This window comes from Uranotaenia lowii, chromosome 3 (genome assembly GCF_029784155.1).
Source record: "Uranotaenia lowii strain MFRU-FL chromosome 3, ASM2978415v1, whole genome shotgun sequence".
Taxonomy (NCBI): domain Eukaryota; kingdom Metazoa; phylum Arthropoda; class Insecta; order Diptera; family Culicidae; genus Uranotaenia; species Uranotaenia lowii.
Genome location: NC_073693.1, coordinates 336,989,351 through 337,006,663, shown reverse-complemented (window position 1 = coordinate 337,006,663; position 17,313 = coordinate 336,989,351). Strand labels below are relative to the sequence as shown.

The 17,313-nt window shown below is 40.9% G+C and overlaps 1 protein-coding gene across 1 annotated transcript; it reads right to left on the bottom strand.

The window, feature by feature from the left end:
• Positions 1-761: 761 nt before the first annotated feature.
• On the bottom strand, positions 762-16,456 carry LOC129753861 (extracellular sulfatase SULF-1 homolog). The gene is made up of 9 exons (XM_055749710.1): positions 16,383-16,456; positions 15,672-15,998; positions 15,207-15,604; positions 15,041-15,151; positions 13,237-14,971; positions 12,859-13,172; positions 2,293-2,598; positions 2,163-2,229; positions 762-2,097 (listed from the first exon to the last, which is right to left on the bottom strand). The coding sequence occupies exons 1-9, from the start codon at positions 16,454-16,456 to the stop codon at positions 1,839-1,841; spliced, it is 3,591 nt and encodes a 1,196-aa protein (XP_055605685.1). The 3' UTR covers positions 762-1,838.
• Positions 16,457-17,313: the final 857 nt, after the last annotated feature.

Genomic DNA, 17,313 nt, shown 5'->3' with positions numbered 1-17,313 from the left:
GAACTATCGAAGAGATGTCCGTGATAGTGAACACCATCTCAGAGCTCTTGCGAAACCAACCAACTTTTGAAGAATTTTATACCCAAAATTAAACTTTTCTTAGATCAATGTTTGTTTTGTGATGAATTGTTCATTTAGTTAAATCCCATATTAACAGGGTTGTAAATTACGAACATTTACATAGTTATTCAAGCAAACGAAGGAGATATAGCCATAAATCTGTGTTATTTTAGTGGGTTTTCGAATGACTTCTACTTTATAGTCTTATTGTGCTATGTTTAATTTCAGTTTTATTTTCTATATTATTAATCGCCTATCTCTACAGGCAGTACTAAGATCTACGTTTAATTCTCTGTTTTTTATCCATCTTTTTCAAATACTAGTTAGAATCATTTCCAGCCATTTTCTCACAAAAAATTTAGAATTTTGACTCATTTTGTAAAAAAATCATGTCCAAGCTCAAAAGTCTGGAAATGTCTGGAAGAGATGTCAAGAGTCTGGAAGTCTGGAAACTTAAAAAATTGTCTGACCAAAGTCTAAAAGTCTGGAAGATCCAGAAAAAAATTGGAAGGTTGACATCACTGATTGACAACATGACAGGGCTCGATATTGCACGGTTCAACTGCAGTGGACATATCGGCCGTTGGATCTCGTGGTGGCTCCCCCTGTTTATATAGAAGGACCAGTAAATTTCTGCAACAGGACAGTTTCAAGGCTTTCGGATATAAAAACTGAGAAACATTATAATTTTTTCATCTACAGTTTTATGATCATATTCAATAATATGCTTTGGGCTGTACCAAAATTCCTTATTATTGTGATTATAAAGTAGTAATATACATTTCAAACGCTTTTTTCGTTTCTGTTATGGTTTTCTGTGCTTGGATAAATCACTTCCACATTACAAACTTCAGTTTTAAACCAAACACGTGTTTCACTAACTTTTTTTCCCTCATTTTTATTTGGGACGAGCAAAACAATACTACTCAAACGCAGCCTATAACGTAGAGAATGGTTTCGTCGCATTGTTATGTGTTTTGGTTTTTCAGATCTCTCAAAATGTACCTCGTTCATCTACGAGTCACGTCTCTTTTAAAACTGGTAAGTTTAATTATAATAAATAGTTATGTTGTTAACGTCGGCTACCACAAACATAGGGTAAAGGTTTGCTAGAACTCCAACGTTCGTAAATGTTTTTTTAGTTTACAGGGTACGGCTAAATTTGTGCAACAAACTTGCAAAAATCGGGAAAAGCGATACACTGATGCGGGTTTTTTTGCTCAAGATTTTTGGCATTTAACAGCCTCCGATGGAGTGAAAAATCCATATTTTATTCGACATCTTTTTTTTTCTCTTGTGTGTGACTCTTGTTTGTTTTACGCTTACTCGCGATCAGTTACAGCAAGTTTGGAATGGCAGTGTCCTAATCTCTATAGCAAACAACTTTATTGCATTGTTGGTTTTTAGTACGTTTCGGAAGATTCCATAGGCTTCTGACAAGCTTTGAGGAAGAATTTGTAGTAGTAACAGGGTGGCGGAAAAATTGGTTTAAAAACGATCTAAATTAAAAACCTAGCTCTCAATTGAACAACTACACAAAACTTAGGATTTAAATAATCGAACATTTACATCAGTCATTTTCAGATTATAAAATTAAAATAAACCGAAAACTGCCCTCGAATACTGTACAAAATTTTAACATTACTTTAATAAAACTAACTGAACTTTACCAAGTGTGATGAAAACATTTTTTTTTAATTGGTAAAATGTCGCCACTAAAAGCGATTCTGATTGGCTAGGGTGTGCGATACAGAATCGATCGGTATCAGGAATACCTTTTAGGCGGTATAGATTGTACTCCTCCAAATCGGTCTTCGACTGGTACGATTTCTCTTGACACCGTTCGATCCACCAGAAACGAATTCATTACTCTGACTAGGAAACTGTTGATCGATGTTTAGGATCCCTGCCGTATCAGCATCGGAAGTGGCTCGAAACGGCTGCTGATGGTAGTTTTGCTGCTGCTGGTGTTGCTGCTGCGCGGTGTTACCACGCTGTTGATTTTGCAGCCAGAGCTGTTGCTTCCGTTTTCCCCATCTGGAAAATTTAATAAATAAAGTTAACATTTCTAAAAGAATGTTCAAATCAGCTTCGCAACTCACTTAGTTTTCTTTTTGGGTGTTCCGTTGACATTTTGCAAATCGAAATCTTGAAAATGTCCGGCGGCTGCTAAAATATAACAAAAAAAACGTTAAAAATCTTTATTTTTACTTCTCCACATTAGAACCTCACCTCTTCCCTGTTCCCGGTGGTGTTTCCTTTTGCCATTTCCGTTCCCGCCGGGTCCCACTAGAGCACCACCACCGGTTTGTCGTCCTCCAGCAGCAGCGGCAGCAACAGCAGAGCCTGCCAGTAACCCGTGGCCGTTACCTGCCGTCATAGAGCTATCCGTCAGGGATGTAGAAGCCGTTGCTTGATGATGGCGTGGTAACGAGCAGCCCTTGCCACGGCAACTCTTCATGTATTCGAGCGTTTCGTGAAGCACCAACTTTTCCTCGGCTGTGAGGGATGATTCACGGTTTTGCGTCTCAAAGGGATCTGTAGAATGAATTGTAATGTAAAAGATTCAGATTTATGACGATCGACAAGGAATTAACGGATTTGCTAGGCAAAGGTATTTGAAGTATTGATTTTAAATTCAAAATCATCTTCAGTATCTGATGTCATGGTTTGATCATGTGATAAACTTTCTCTAATTCGTTGGTTCATGTTCATTTCTAATCTACACACTGTACAAATTAAAATTTCTACCAAGCCGGGTCAATGGCTCGAGTGATAATTTTGGGGTAGAACTGTCCAGAACGATGTAGAGCGTCCAACAAATTGCAAAGCAGCCATCGATATCTGGATACAGCAAAAAAAAAATGTAACTGTTAGATAGTAATCATTGAATTATATAAAGCATAGTTAGCCATGGATTCAATAAAACATTCTTTGTTCATTCGTTACCCAAACCTCACCTGAGTTAGACCTACTTTTCTCATTAGGTTATGGGCCCAGACACGGTCACTTAGTAACGACTTTGTTTGGTGAGAGAAAATATTTCAAGCGTGGAAATTTTTGAAGAAGTTCTTGAAGATGCCCAATCCGAATGGTGGCGATGGTAGAAGAGTTGGAGCGCGAGCTGGTAGAATCGATGCACCTATATCACCAGGAGGTGTTGTTTCGGTTCAGGCGAGAGAGGTTCTTCGAGGATCCGAAAATTACAATTCGTGGGCGTCTTCCACCAAGATGGTGCTCATCAAGTAGCGGACCTGGTGTGCCGTGAAGGAACGAAATGAAGATGATCCGGAAATGAACGAGGAAGTCTCCGAACAGGCTCTGGCGACCATATGCTTAAACATCGATCGGAGCATATACGGCTTGGTGCAGAATGCTAAATCTGCCAGAGAAGCGTGAGACACGTTGCGAAACACGTTTGAGGACAGCGGCTCAACAAGGAAGATCGGCCTGTTACGGAAGCTGACGAGCATTCGACGGGTAGGAGCAGAAAGAGACGACGATGTGATCTGCCAGTCCCCCCAGGAGTATGTCAACGAGATTTTACTCACGTGTAACCAGTTGGCGGAAGTTGGATTCCAGGTTGACGACACCTGGTTGTGTAGTTGGCTGCTCAAAGGTTTGCCTAAAAGGTATGATCCAATGATCCTGAGTCTTGAGTCGTCTGATGTGGCTCTGACGGCTGACAAGGTCAAAGCGAAGATCATGCAGGTCAAGGTGGTATGCGGTTCCAAATCATCGGAAAACGAGAGTGCATTTTTAAGCAAGCAGAATGCGCCAAGAAAGCAGATAGACTATTCAAACGATAAATGTTTCCGTTGCAAAAAGTTGGGACATTTTGCGTCGGAGTGCCAGAAAGAGCCATGCGAAAGGAAGACAGAGAAGCGGAACAACCAGAAAGGAAATGCAGCTTTCTTTGCTGTCAATGCTGTGCGATCTTCTGAGCGAGGTGACAGTGATTGGTTCTTCGATTCTGGCGCAACCACTCACTTGTGTCAAAACAAAGCTGTGCTAGAGAATCCACAAGAAGTTACATAGAACATCAACGTGGCCAACAATGCGAAGGCGGCCGTTGTGGCGAAAGGATCAACGAAACTGGAAGCTGATTGCGGTGGAGCGACCTGCGACTTTACCATGAGCGACGTGATGTGCGCGCCTGAACTAGCGATAAATCTAATATCCGTTAGTAAGGTGCGCCAGAAAGGTTTCCGGGTTGTTTTCTCGAAGGAGGAATGCAAAGTTTTCAATCCTAAAAATGAAGTAATTGCTGTTGGTCGTGAAGTAGATGGTCTCTACAAGTTATCTGAAAAGAAGAAGCCCGTAGTGAATTTGGTCCAGGAAGATAGATACGAGTTGTGGCATCGACGATTGGCGCATCTGTCCACTGGATGCATAAAACGGCTGAAAGGCATGGTCACAGGCTTGGAGTTCGACCTGAAGTATCCTGAAAAGTGCATTTCGTACATCGAAGCTAAGCATAGCCGTCAACCATTCAAGGCGATAGGGCACCGTGGAGAAAATGTACTGGAACTTGTCCATTCCGACCTGTGTGGTCCTATGAAGCAAACGTCGATGGGAGGTAGTCGCTATTTTCTGACCTTCATTGACGATGCAAGCCGGAAAACCGCACGGAGAAAAAAGACGGTAGTTGTTCCAATTATTTCAGCTTTTTATACCAATAATCGAAATGCAGTTGATTTTTTCGCATTCAACTACTTTTATAATAGATTCAACTACAAACTTCTAATTGTCCTTACGCAATCAACTATCAATATAATGCATTCAACTGTATGATTTATTTTATGCATTCAACTATACATACAATAGATTCAACTACAAACTGCTGATGGACCTTATGCAATCAACTATGAATATAATAGATTCAATTGTAATGGTATAATTGATTCAATTGTAATGGTATAACTGATTCAACTGTAGATATGATAAATTCAACTACGATTGTATGATTGACTATAGGCATTCAACTATAAATATAATAGATTCAACTGTAGTGGTATAATTGATTCAACTGTAAATATGATAGATTCAACTGTAGTGGTATAATTGATTCAATTGTAAATATGATAGATTCAACTACAATTGTATCATTGATTTTAGGCATTCAACTATAAATATAATAGATTCAACTGTGGTCGTATAATTGATTCAACTGTAAATATGATAGATTCAACTGTAGTGGTATAATTGATTCAATTGTAAATATGATAGATTGAACTACATATGTATGATTGATTCTAGGTATTGAAACATAAATATAGTAAATGAAACTTGATTGTTATGATAGATTCTAGAATCTAGAATTTACAATAAATATATTTGGTTTAACTGGCATCAATGTTTAGATTTTTCTCTTGCCGCCATTTCAGTTATTTACATTCGCGGCGGGAGGTGACAAATTTTTTTTTGCCGTACCAGAAATGAGTCTTGCAGATTCGGATACGGGTGGTAATTAATATTAAACGTTAAAATGTTTTTGTCCAAGTTCATCCGAATTGTTGTAATTTCAGGTAGCATGCGGGAAGCAGACGGAAGAAATACTGGAGCAGCTACACAGCAAAAATAACTTAGCTTTACATTTCATGTAAAGTTTGATTTCATGTAAAATTCAGTCATATGTGTTGTATATCATAAAGCAGCCCTGAAAAAAAAACCATACGTTTCTCATTCGGACCAATTTGTTGTATTTTTACATGACTTTTGCTTGAAACGATGTTTGGAATAAAAAACGTTGCAGTCGCGCACAGGGTGTGTCTAAATGTTTGCCGATTTTTATAAAAATAAAAAGGGAAATTCTTTAAAAACTGTTCACAACATATATAAACTATGCTGTAATTGCCTTTTCGGAAAAAAAAAAACAAAATAGTACCTATATTACTCGATAAATTTTCATAAACTTTATTGGATAGAAGTGATATTTTGTTCAAAGCTACAGTTCACCTCCCGTATTCATTTTTTTTAAATATTAGAATAACTTTAACCGATACGGTTGATATGAAATTTTACAATTAAAAATGAATGGCACCAAAATAAGTCATACTTATGGTTTAAATAAAATATTGCAGAATAAGGTCAACAATATTCTCAATTTGTTGTTACCAAAATTTCAGCACAATTTTTTTTTTAATTTTTATTATTGAATTTGAGTATTAACTTTTAAATTCAAATAAATTCAGGTTTAGGGAAGATGGGGCATAATGGCCACCTTAAGGAAAACGGTTATTTAACCATAGAACATAGCTATAATATGGAGGTTACATTATTGTTTCGTGTTCAGACACTTGAAAAGCCTTTTCCCTAACGGGCTGAAACGTGAAAAACTAGACGAAAACGTTAAAAAATGCATTTTAAAAATTTTTGCCAAAAGCTGAAAACCAGCCACTGTGGAGGCATGATGAGAACCCCCCCTGAGGTGAATCGTTGGGAATTGTTTAATATTTAAACAAACAAATGACAAGTTTCATTACCCCTTCCACACGTTCCATTACTTTGCAAATAATATTTTAATGTACAACGAACAAATAACAAGTAATATTATTCAAGGAACATACTAGATAAACTTCGTGTTATGTTTTCTAAAAGAAATGAAAAACAAAATGTGTTCAAAATATCCATCCAAAAAGTATTAACGGAACTACAAAAAAAATTCAGATACACCCTGTAGCAGAATCGTTTCACAAACACCGAACGGCCGACTGGTAAGAAGCAAGTTCGATTTGATGCGCCAAGAAAATGCCGTTTAAAATCTGGAGCTCGTGGATTTCGGTTGGGTAAACCATTATGAATATCTTTTTAATCATTGTCATGCTTTGTTACAAGGCTGATGGCTAGAAGTTGATAAAATAATAATTCAAAAACTAAAAAGGAATAATGAGCCGGAACGGTTTCATTGTTATGGTCATGTAAATTCACAATGTCATTTTTTCTTGTTTTGGGAATTTACATTACGTCATAAGTCATGTAAATTTAGTAGAAATAACTTGTTCCATTTATTTGCAGGTTAAAACATGTAATTATTTAATACTGTGTAGAGGTTCAAGAATGATTCCTCCGGAACAAAATTCCTCTTCATCGACTTCTGAATCGTCAGCTCCGGCCATCATCGGAACAACCACAGACTACTCGCCGAACCCAAAGCCACCGCTAGCACTCGAAAAGGATACGAACATTATTGGAAGGCAAGTTTCCGGTAGTTCTACCGAAGGCAACATGCCATACAGTGGCAACGGGGGATCCGGTTTCCGTAGCTCCTTTAATGGACGCGTTCCATTCACTCGTATGCTTTCCAGCAACCCTAGCAGTGATCGGCGCTCCGGAAATGCCGTTGCTGAAATATATCCTATTTCGGCATCTTCGTCGATTGCCAGCTAGTGGATCCAAAATAATCCAACTGAAGAAGAAGGTTTTGGTGCAGCTCGCGCTTCGGTGATTTTAACTACCATCACCATCATCATCATTTCCAGAATCACCAGCCACGGTTCTCGAATAATCATGGTTATGATGGTTATTTTATGGAGGTGATGGAGGTTTAAGTTTGTTTACACATTAAAATGATAAATTAATTTTAAGAAATACAATGTTCCTACTCTTTTGGTAGCTTTTATTTCGGAACCAAAATTAAAGGTTCTGAGCCTAGTAAAAACCTATAAAACTTCCGAAATCTAACTTTTTTTTAATTGTATACATGAAATAAATCAAATAAAATAAACTTTTAATTCTATAATACACAATAATTGAATCGACTACAAATATAATTGAATCAACTATTTTTGTATAATTAAATTTACTATATATATAATTGAATCAATCATACAATCAAAGTTGAATCTATCATATTAATGGTAGAATGAAGAAATTCAATCATACATATGTAGTAGAATCTATGATATTTATAGTTGAGTGCGAAAAATCAATCATATCGGTATAATTGAATCTATTATATGCATTGTTGGACACAAAAAAACAATCCGAAAATTAATTGTATATATAATTGAAAGTTTGATATTTATAGTTAGCCGAGAATTAATCAGAAATATGATTGAATAAAAGTGGGTTATTGTTAAAAATACTATACTTTTTTCTCCGTGCGTGGTTTTCTTTTTGAAGGCCAAAACGGAAGTACTCGAAGCGTTCCAGAACTACAAGGCTTTTGCGGAGAACCGAACAGCAAAACGGATCAAACGAATTCGAACAGACAAGGGCAAGGAATATGTTAATCGAAGTTTTACAGTAACGATAGAGGATGTAATTTCTGGAGATGATGTTGTATTACGGATTTCTGTTGCAATAATACATCTTAATGATGGACACAATGCGAATACGTTGTAAAGTGTAATATCACAACCTTCCATGTGATATCGCATCAAGTAGTCAATGTTTTCCTCTGTTGACGTTCAAATTTGATTTAATTTCAAAAATTAAGAAACGGATTACGGACCTCAGCTATATTTGTTTGGCTTGTAAGTACTACCAAAACTAGTTAAAAATATAAGCAAACCCACTGCTTCAGAAATAATTTCATTATTTTTCATTTTTTAGGAATCGTGTATGACTCGACATCGAATTTGACCAGCGATGGCGGAGCAGAACAAAGGCCGAGTTATTTGAGATATTTCGGGAAGCGAAAACACGTCCGTTCGCACAAATAGGTCACTTAAACTATAGCGTTTCACTTCACGTATCACTTTTTCGTCAAGGTTTTTCTCACTACTTATTCTATATTGTGAGTGTGCAGTATTGTTAATTCATTTTCGTTTTGTAATGTGTGTTGTGTAAGGTGGTAGGTATTTCTTCTCTTACAGACTACATATTTCACTTAACATTCGTAATAAGTTTCTTTTCATTTCTTCATCAAATTTAGTGTATTTCATTTTGTGTCGATGCCGAATCGCTGCGATGTGACTGCGTCGGAACACGCCGCCCCCCTTTGAAATGTCCATTTCAACCGTATCTTGGTTCTAGGGAACGGCCGAAGTCCACGGTGACTACGTACTGCAATGAATGACCAGGTCTAGGTAATCTGCGTCGTTGTCGTCGTCGTCTTTGCAACAAATCTCGTTGTTGAATGTAATCACATTAGCAGCGGCCGAAAATGTTGATGATGGCTGAGGAACGATTGTGGGAGATGGGTGGTGAGTGCAGCTCGGAGCGGAAGGCTGACGCTCGGATTCCTTGGCTGTGGAGGATTCGGAGTCTTTGTAATGTGGGAGCGGGCACATTTTGCGGAGCAAGCAATAGCGGATTTGGTTTCCATCACACAGTACGTCTGCAACTCTGCCACCGCATCGTCGCCAACAATCGTCTCAAGCGATGGCCTTTTCGTTGGAGGAATGGTGTTGTCCTCTACCAGTACCATGTCAACGACGGCTGTATTGGGATGCTTACCGGGCAATTTTTGGAGACCCTGTAGAGTGGGCAGGTAATCGTACCAGCGATCCCAAGGCGTTTGGAGAACACGCTGTTGGTCTTGCCAGTGGAAAAGGTGATTGGATGGTAAAAGGATAAAGTTTGGATCGGGAAGAGCTGGGATTGGACCAGCGATGCGGAAATGGCCTGGATGCAGGGCATCGAGGTCCGTAGGATTATTGGAGCGGGAAATAAGCGGCCGGGGTTTGAGGCACGCTTCGACTCGTGCGACCTTAGTGGTCATTTCATCTAGCGTCTGAAGGACAACAAGATTCGGATGCGGGTAATGTTCGACGATGTATTTGTGGACTGTATTTTGGGGTCTGTACGGACCATCTTCTATCGACCAATCAAAACGACGAACTGCAGCCAATAGGCGTTAGGCGTTTCTTTGTGAGCTTCGAAGAGTATGTGATTCGTCACGAAGTTGGACGGATGCTTTCGGTCGAATGTTGTCGGAGCGTAAATAAACATTTTGCAGGAGAGATTTTGAAGACAACTGGAGAAACTATCGAGGAAGCCAAACGTTTCTCGGATCCAAAACTGGTGGGTGCAGATTTCAACGATGTATTCCGGAGACAGACCACGCGAAACGTGGTAAGCCAGATTATGTTCCATACGCAAATCCAGCCAGGTAGCGATTTTAGTAAGCTGCTGAATCTGCGCAACCTGAATTGAAAGAATTGGCCGAGTGACTGGCGCACAACTCAAGACGCGCAATGGTCGCGCATCTGAATTTCTTCGTAGAGGCGATGCTGGAATAAGCTATCGTCAGGTGGACCGTGAATGCACCCGATGTGAAATTCGAACTAAGGCAGGCATCGTAGATGCGCAGCGACGAATAAGCAGGTTCCTTTTCCGGCAACACGAAACGAGGAATCGAACGCCGAGTCGGCTGACCGATCATTTCCGTTTTTTGGGCGGGCTGACGCTGTATTGCACGGAAACATCCTTTTTGTAGCTGATTCTAAATAATTCTTACAAAGGCGCCCCTCTGGTGAAGATGAATTAGTCTGCCCCTTTTCACTTACATTCTGTTCGAAATCGTGAAATCATGAAAGATTGCAATGGACTCGAACTTATTCTTACTGGAACCGCAGTCGTGAATACCGGATACGAGCCAACCAAACACTTCGCCAAGTTTGAAATGGCCGCTTCTCAAAAGCTCGAAGAAAACTTGTGCACCAATCACCATATCGATGGGAGCACGTGTAGCAAACGATGGATCAGCGAGACGAACGTTCTCCGGAATGATCCAATCGCTTACATCAGCGGTGTTTGTTGGCAGATCGCTTGTAACCTTCTCCAAACCAATAAACTCCAACGGAACTCGATATTTGTTGAACCGTGAGACAACCGTGGCGATAGGTGAATATAGCGAAACTGCAGAAATATTTCCTGCTATTCCAGCAATCTCCGTGTTACCAGGAGTCTTTCGCGAATTCAGAAGACGATGAAATCTTTCGGTCATGAGATTCGGCTGCAAAGCGCTATCAAACAGAACCGGGCGGAGAACGAAGTACAATACTTGCTTCGAAGGGGAGAGGTCGAGACGTTTGGTCCCCGAGTACGTATGGGCGGAAAAGCTGAGAGGAGCAGGAACAGAAAGCGAACGATCAATACCCTCGAAATTTGATAGGGATGACTGCCCCTTGCTGTGATTTGTGCCGGATCCTCGAGCTAAGTCCGAATCTGGATTGTGTGGTAGTGTGTGATGCTTGGAATCGCATACTCGACAGGTTCCGTACTTGCAAGTGGCGGACGAATGTTTTCCAAAGAGGCAGTTTACGCACAATCCAGCATCGTTCACAATCGCAGCTCGTTGAGTAACCGGTATTTGTTTGAACTGGGCGCAGAAATACAGGCGATGTCCTATACCGCACGCCGCACAGTTGTCTTGGGATTTGACGGTGGTTCCAGCATTCACGATCAATGGAGCAGGTCTGGAGTCACACACGGGTCGATCGGGCTCCAAAGTCTCCAACCCCATCTCGTACTCACGGATAAACGTAATCAGCTCATCGTAAGTAGGCATCCTTTTCTTGTCCGCAGCTCGCTGCCACTCGCGAAGCGTGCTGTGATCCAAGCGCGCTGATACCTTACATACCAGTAGTGAACTCCAGCCTTTTGTGTTTTCACCCAGCTTCTCCAGAATTCCCAAGTTGTTTTCAAAGTCGCCAAGCAAACTGGTTAATTCACGAGGACACTCATTCTGCACCTTTTCTACCTTGAATAAAACTTCGATGTGACTGCGTACCAGGATGTTGAAGTTCTGATACCATTTAGTCAGTAATTTCAGCGCCACAGAATAATTACTTCCCGTAACAGACATTTTTTCCACTAATTTCAATGCCTCTCGTCGAAGAGTCGACTTAAGGTAGTGAAACTTTTGTACATCCGATAGTTCTGCATTGTTATGTACTAATGAGTCGAACGCGTCGTAATACGAAAACCAACGTAAAATATCACCACTGAACTCCGGAAATTTCAGGGCCCGAGAAGAGTGACCATTTGTCCCTGACGATAATGCTGGCGTGCGAGGTACCTCTAGCGATGCGTAAAACGCTTTAAGTGTGAAATAATCCTCCTCAAAGGCAGTCATATCCTTTGTGAAATGTATCTCGGTATTTTCCTCCTCCTCAAGGCTCTCAAGATGCAATGAGGCCTGACAAAATTTTCTTATAGTTGCTCTCGAGAGCATTTTTATCAGCTAAAGCTTGCTCAACTTGTTTATACGGGTCAAAATTTTTCATAAAATTAATGGCACGTTCCATCGAATCTTTAGCCTGGCGGTAAATTACCAAATTTTGTTTCTAAATTCCACCTCGTTCTTCATCGCTTAGTGGAAAAAATAAAAAAAAAACGCAGAATATCGAAAAAACATTTTTTTTTCTTTTCTAATATTTCTCAACGGTACTGAGAGGGTTAAATTTCCCCAAAACCAAAAAGGTACCAAAAAGGAACGCAATGAATGAAAAATAATATTTTATGGATAACAATTTTACAGTGATTATTTACGCTGCTAGAAGAGACATCAGCAGGCCTTTGGGCCGTTTTGAGAAATGTTGTATGAAGAGAATTCGTTTTAAGTCATTGTAACCATGTTTCTAAAGTAGATAACTAAAAGGGCATGGATAAGCATAGAAAAAAAAGTATAACCTAAAGCTGAATATTCGACAGCCCAACATGATGAACCATCCTCCGGTAGCAAACTTGATCTCACAATAATTATTGGAAATCGAGGCAACCACATTTTTATTAATAAAAAAAAACTTTCTCAAGGGACTGCTGATGCGTGCGTACTTATTTTACAAATTTCAACATCTTTTGGAGTTCGAAATTAGAAAAAAAAAAACCTTGAATGTGAATATTTACCTATCCTCAAATTGTAGTACGTCACCAGCCCGGTGGTAAACTCGCAGTACAGGAAGTTGTGCGTCTGGTTGATGGTTCGCAGACACGAGTAGGTATTGTTGTTGGCGTTCATGCAGAAACAGAACGGCTTGTCGTCCCAGAGCGGAGCTGTCCGCCAATGGTTGGCATCGTGGCTGAAACAATTCATCCGCTCCGACAGGCACTCCTTCTCGAGCTTCGCCTTCCGGTGCCGTTTACGTTCCTTCTTCCGTTGCCGCTCTTCTTTGAGACGCCGGCGGGTTTCCCGTGCCAGGTCCCGCTCGTCCGGAATGGGGCTGCGGAAAAACGAAAAAAAAATTGATGTTGAAGGACATTGAGGGTTAGGAAGGTTCAGCTTACCTTTCGACTTCCGGTTCACAGTAGCATTCGGCAGGTGGTAAGGTAACGTCGTTTTTTATCACCGGTATTTGGTTTTGAGCTATGGAGTTAACCACGAAGGGATCATTACTGGTACTCGTTGCTGCCGTTGTGGTTGTTGTTGTTGTTGTTGTTGTTGAAGTGGTTGTCGTTGAAGTTGAAGTGTCATCCTCTGAACGATGTACATGGTAGTCTTCCTCCGATTCAAACCGTTCTGAAGAATGAGTGACTGAGTCGGTTGGTGAAGAACCTTCAACGGAAGCAGAAGACTCCGTAGAGCTGATGAAAAACTTGTGAGATGAGCTATAATCGGTGTAGCCGTCGAAAGTATCTCCTGAAGGGGAACTCTGAGTTGAGCCTTCCGAAGAAATTGTCGTAGAACTGAGGATTTCGCTTAACACCTTTTCTGTAACTTTGAGAAGCGTCGGTTCCGACGACAAATGACTGAACTCATCGGGATACGTTTCTTCCGGCAAACTCGTAGCAGTTGTTGTAGTTGTTGAAGTAGTAGTTGTTGAACGGTTTCTGTTACGATGTCTTCCGTTGATCGCCATTCCGTGACCATTGTTCCTCGACCGGTTGTGACTAGTTCGATTGGTTGTGGTCTCCTGTGTGCTTTCTTCGTTTTCAAACAAACTCATGTCGATGAGTGTACCTTCTTCTTCAGTCGGTTGAGGTTGCTTGACCCGTCTTCGATACCCTAATCCGTTTTGTTTCGGACGTCTCCCATAGCCTGTTCTGTTTCTGTTGAAGCCGTTTTGGAAAAAGATTGGAACAGCTGTCGTAGTCGTAGTTGAAGTGGTTGTTGCCTTCATCTCATAATCCAGTTCAAGTGATGTACTTTGATTATCCTCTTCTTCATCTTCTTCAAGATCTTCGTCTCCCTCTTTGTAGGTGGAAGGTTTATTAACCTTCAAAAACCGTTTAATATCTTTGAGATCATTGATTTTACTCTTCAGAACTCTTATCAACATGTCGACTTGGACTCTGCTGTGTCTCCAACTAGACTCATCGTCGTAGATAACGTTAGAACAGTTTACCTTTCCAACTACGGTTACGAAGCACCTGGAACCAGTATCTGATCCCTCGGCCTCACTTGACTGATTGTGACTTTTCAAAACTGAGTTCTTGTCAAAGTTGACCTCAATGTCCTTAAGCGTGACCTGCAGTTCATGAATGACATTCTCAATTTGATGTTTGCCTCCCGACGTAGCCTCTCTCTTGCTTCGTCCTCCAGTTTGACTAGATTCTAATGACTCTTCCAACTCCACCACCGAACGCACCACCCCTATCAAACCACTCATCACCGGGTCAGCTAGCAGCAAATTTTCCCGGTAATCATTCGGAGCGTCTCTTCTGTGTCGGCGACCTCGATGCTGGTGATGGCCACCCGTCGATCTCATCGAACCCAGCAGGTGATGTTTGTAGTCCCGTTTCGACTTGATTTTGGTATAAATCAATCCATCCGGGGTGAAGCAAGCACAGTTGCGCTTGTTCTGACTAGAAAGTTTGTTGATCTCGGCCAAGTGGTTTTGTAGCTGCAGGTGGAACTTGCACTTGTGCCGTCGCCAGCGACCGTCTTCGTTCACGCAGCGCCACTTCTGACCCGGGACGCAGTTCTGTTGCACCTGCGGGTTCGAACATTCGCTGTTCAAGCGTTCCATCTTCGACCGATACGGTGTCATCGGCAGGTGGTTGTCCAGGGGGTCCTGATGGGCTAAAATAGCGTAAAAGGGATCGAGCTATTAGATATTCATATGTAGGGCCATAATAACAATCTGCCTACCCTCACTGACACTGAAATGTTGCGCCTCCTGATGGTCAATGACGTAATCTTCGTGCTCCTGTCTACCGTCGGCGTGTTCTACGTCCGATTCATCCCCGTGATGATCATCATCTAGAAAGAAAACACCTTATTATCCGGCAAGCTTCCTAAATTCATCTGATCTTACCATCATGATCCGCTTCATGATCCTCATCATCGTCCTCGTGCTCATGGGACCCAAAATCCACCGTGATGTCATCCTTCTTTTCGCTCTCCGTAAGAATTTCAAGTGAGGGTACCGTCGAAGTGACCACCGCCAGTGTAGACATGTTCTGAAGGGCGTTCATGCGGGCCGAATACCTAGCCGCAGCAGCTCGCATCTTCTGTTCGTGAATCTGCTCCGGAGTTTCTCGACGGCCGGAACTTTCGATGAGGAACGTATCGGGCCACTTATCGACCACATTTCGATGCCGATTCAAGATCAGCGGCAAGAAGCTGCGTCCATCCATGTGCGGTGGCGGTGCCACCCCTCCGATGTCCAGGAACGTTGGAGCCAAGTCGACGTTCAGTACGATTTCATCAACCCTGCAAACGCAAAGAGAACCCCTTTCAACAATGATCTATAAAAGATTAAACAAATTGATCTACGAACACACTGGCCGGTTCAATTCCGGGGCCACGAATCAGGAACGGTACCCGTACGTCGAACTCGAACGGGAAGCTTTTGCCTTTGATAAGTCCGAATTGGCCGAGGTGGTAGCCGTGATCCGAGGTGTAGATTATGTAGGTGTTGTCCAGCTCTCCGAGGGCTTTCAGCTCCTGGTAGACTCGTTCCACCGCCACATCCACCGATTGGAGCGTCTGCAGCCGTTTTGTCATCAGCAGATCAGTGAATTTGCGATGGATAGGGGCCATCGGTTGTGTCACCCGGAGGATCCACTGTTTATCCGGATTCGGTGCATGGTCGTAGGCAGGGGTACTGGAGTGAGAAAAAGATTCGTAGATTAATATTTTTCCAACTGAGAAAATGATGAACTATCTCATTTCAGATTTCTTAGCATTCACTGTCTACATTTTACATAAATTAATTCAAAGATTTATTTATGTAATCGAAAAGTTTTAAACATTTAGGAGAGTTCTCGAATCAAAAATTCTCGTACGACACATCCTTACAATCGAAAACCAATTTGCTAAGTCTTAAAGTTCAAAAGAGTCGTTAAGCTCAAAATGCATCCCCCCCCATTATTAGCAATTAAAAATGTATGAATGTTATTTACCGTCCCCCATTCGGGGCAGACAAATGGCATCAATTTCTCATTTAAAGAGGTAATAATGAACTATTTATCCGCCGGGTACACAAAACCACTCGGAACTGTTTGGAGAGCTAGCAGAATCATCACCATCATCCCCGAGGGGTGCCTTTGCCTGGTTGCCCATAATTAATTCATTCGCTTTCGAACTCCAAATTTCGCTATTCTATTTTCTTCCACCCCATCGGCAAACTTTTGTCACAACCGGAGCGGAAAATTGCAACTGTACACAAACCTACCCCAACTAACACCGCTAGATTCGTTGTGTAGAACAATCGTAAGTCGTCGTGTGACGGAAGGTTCAACAACTTCCCGGACTGGCCACTGCTGGATGCTGTCGGTCACCGGCGTTTGACACGGATGAAGGGATGAGATTAGCAGTTTGGCGTTGGCAAACAAGATGTCTCGCTCTTATAATATGTTGGTAGGGCTATGTAGGTACGTTCCAAAAAAAAATTAAATATTCCAAAGAATTGCGATTGATTCTTTTCGATCCAGGATCAATTGTTTATTCTACAAATTAATGATTCAAAATAAATCTATTATTATGAAATCAATTTTAAAACAATTTTATTTTATTTAAAAAAAAAAGAATTTTATATTAATTGAATAAACAGCAAACTGAAATCTAGGAACAATCTCGGAACCTATAAAGAACTCGCCCGTACAGACTTTGATGCCTGAATCCATAGCAAACAGCAACGAAAATTAGCGATAAATGCATAATTCAGTGTAGAATTTTTCCGATGCCAAAATTAGGTTTCATTAAGCATGAATATGTCAAAATATGATGTCAAAGAAATAGAGCATTATTCGGTTTTGCTTTTTTTAAAGATAACAAATCAAGGTATCACCAAGGTGTCACTATTTTCATCGAGAAAATAAGTGAGATGGAAGTTATATAATTTTAATTAGTTTTCCATTTTCTGCGATAAAAAAAAATTATGAAAGAGTCAAAAGTTTGATCGAACTGAAAACAAACAT

Coding starts and splice junctions, on each gene's coding strand:
- LOC129753861 (XM_055749710.1), bottom strand. CDS start 16,456: ATGGGCAACCAGGCAAAGGCACCCCTCGGGGATGATGGTGATGATTCT. Junction 15,152..15,206: donor TCATGAAGCGGATCATGATG/GTAAGATCAGAT, acceptor TTTTCTTTCTAG/ATGATGATCATCACGGGGAT. Junction 2,098..2,162: donor ACACCCAAAAAGAAAACTAA/GTGAGTTGCGAA, acceptor TAAATTTTCCAG/ATGGGGAAAACGGAAGCAAC.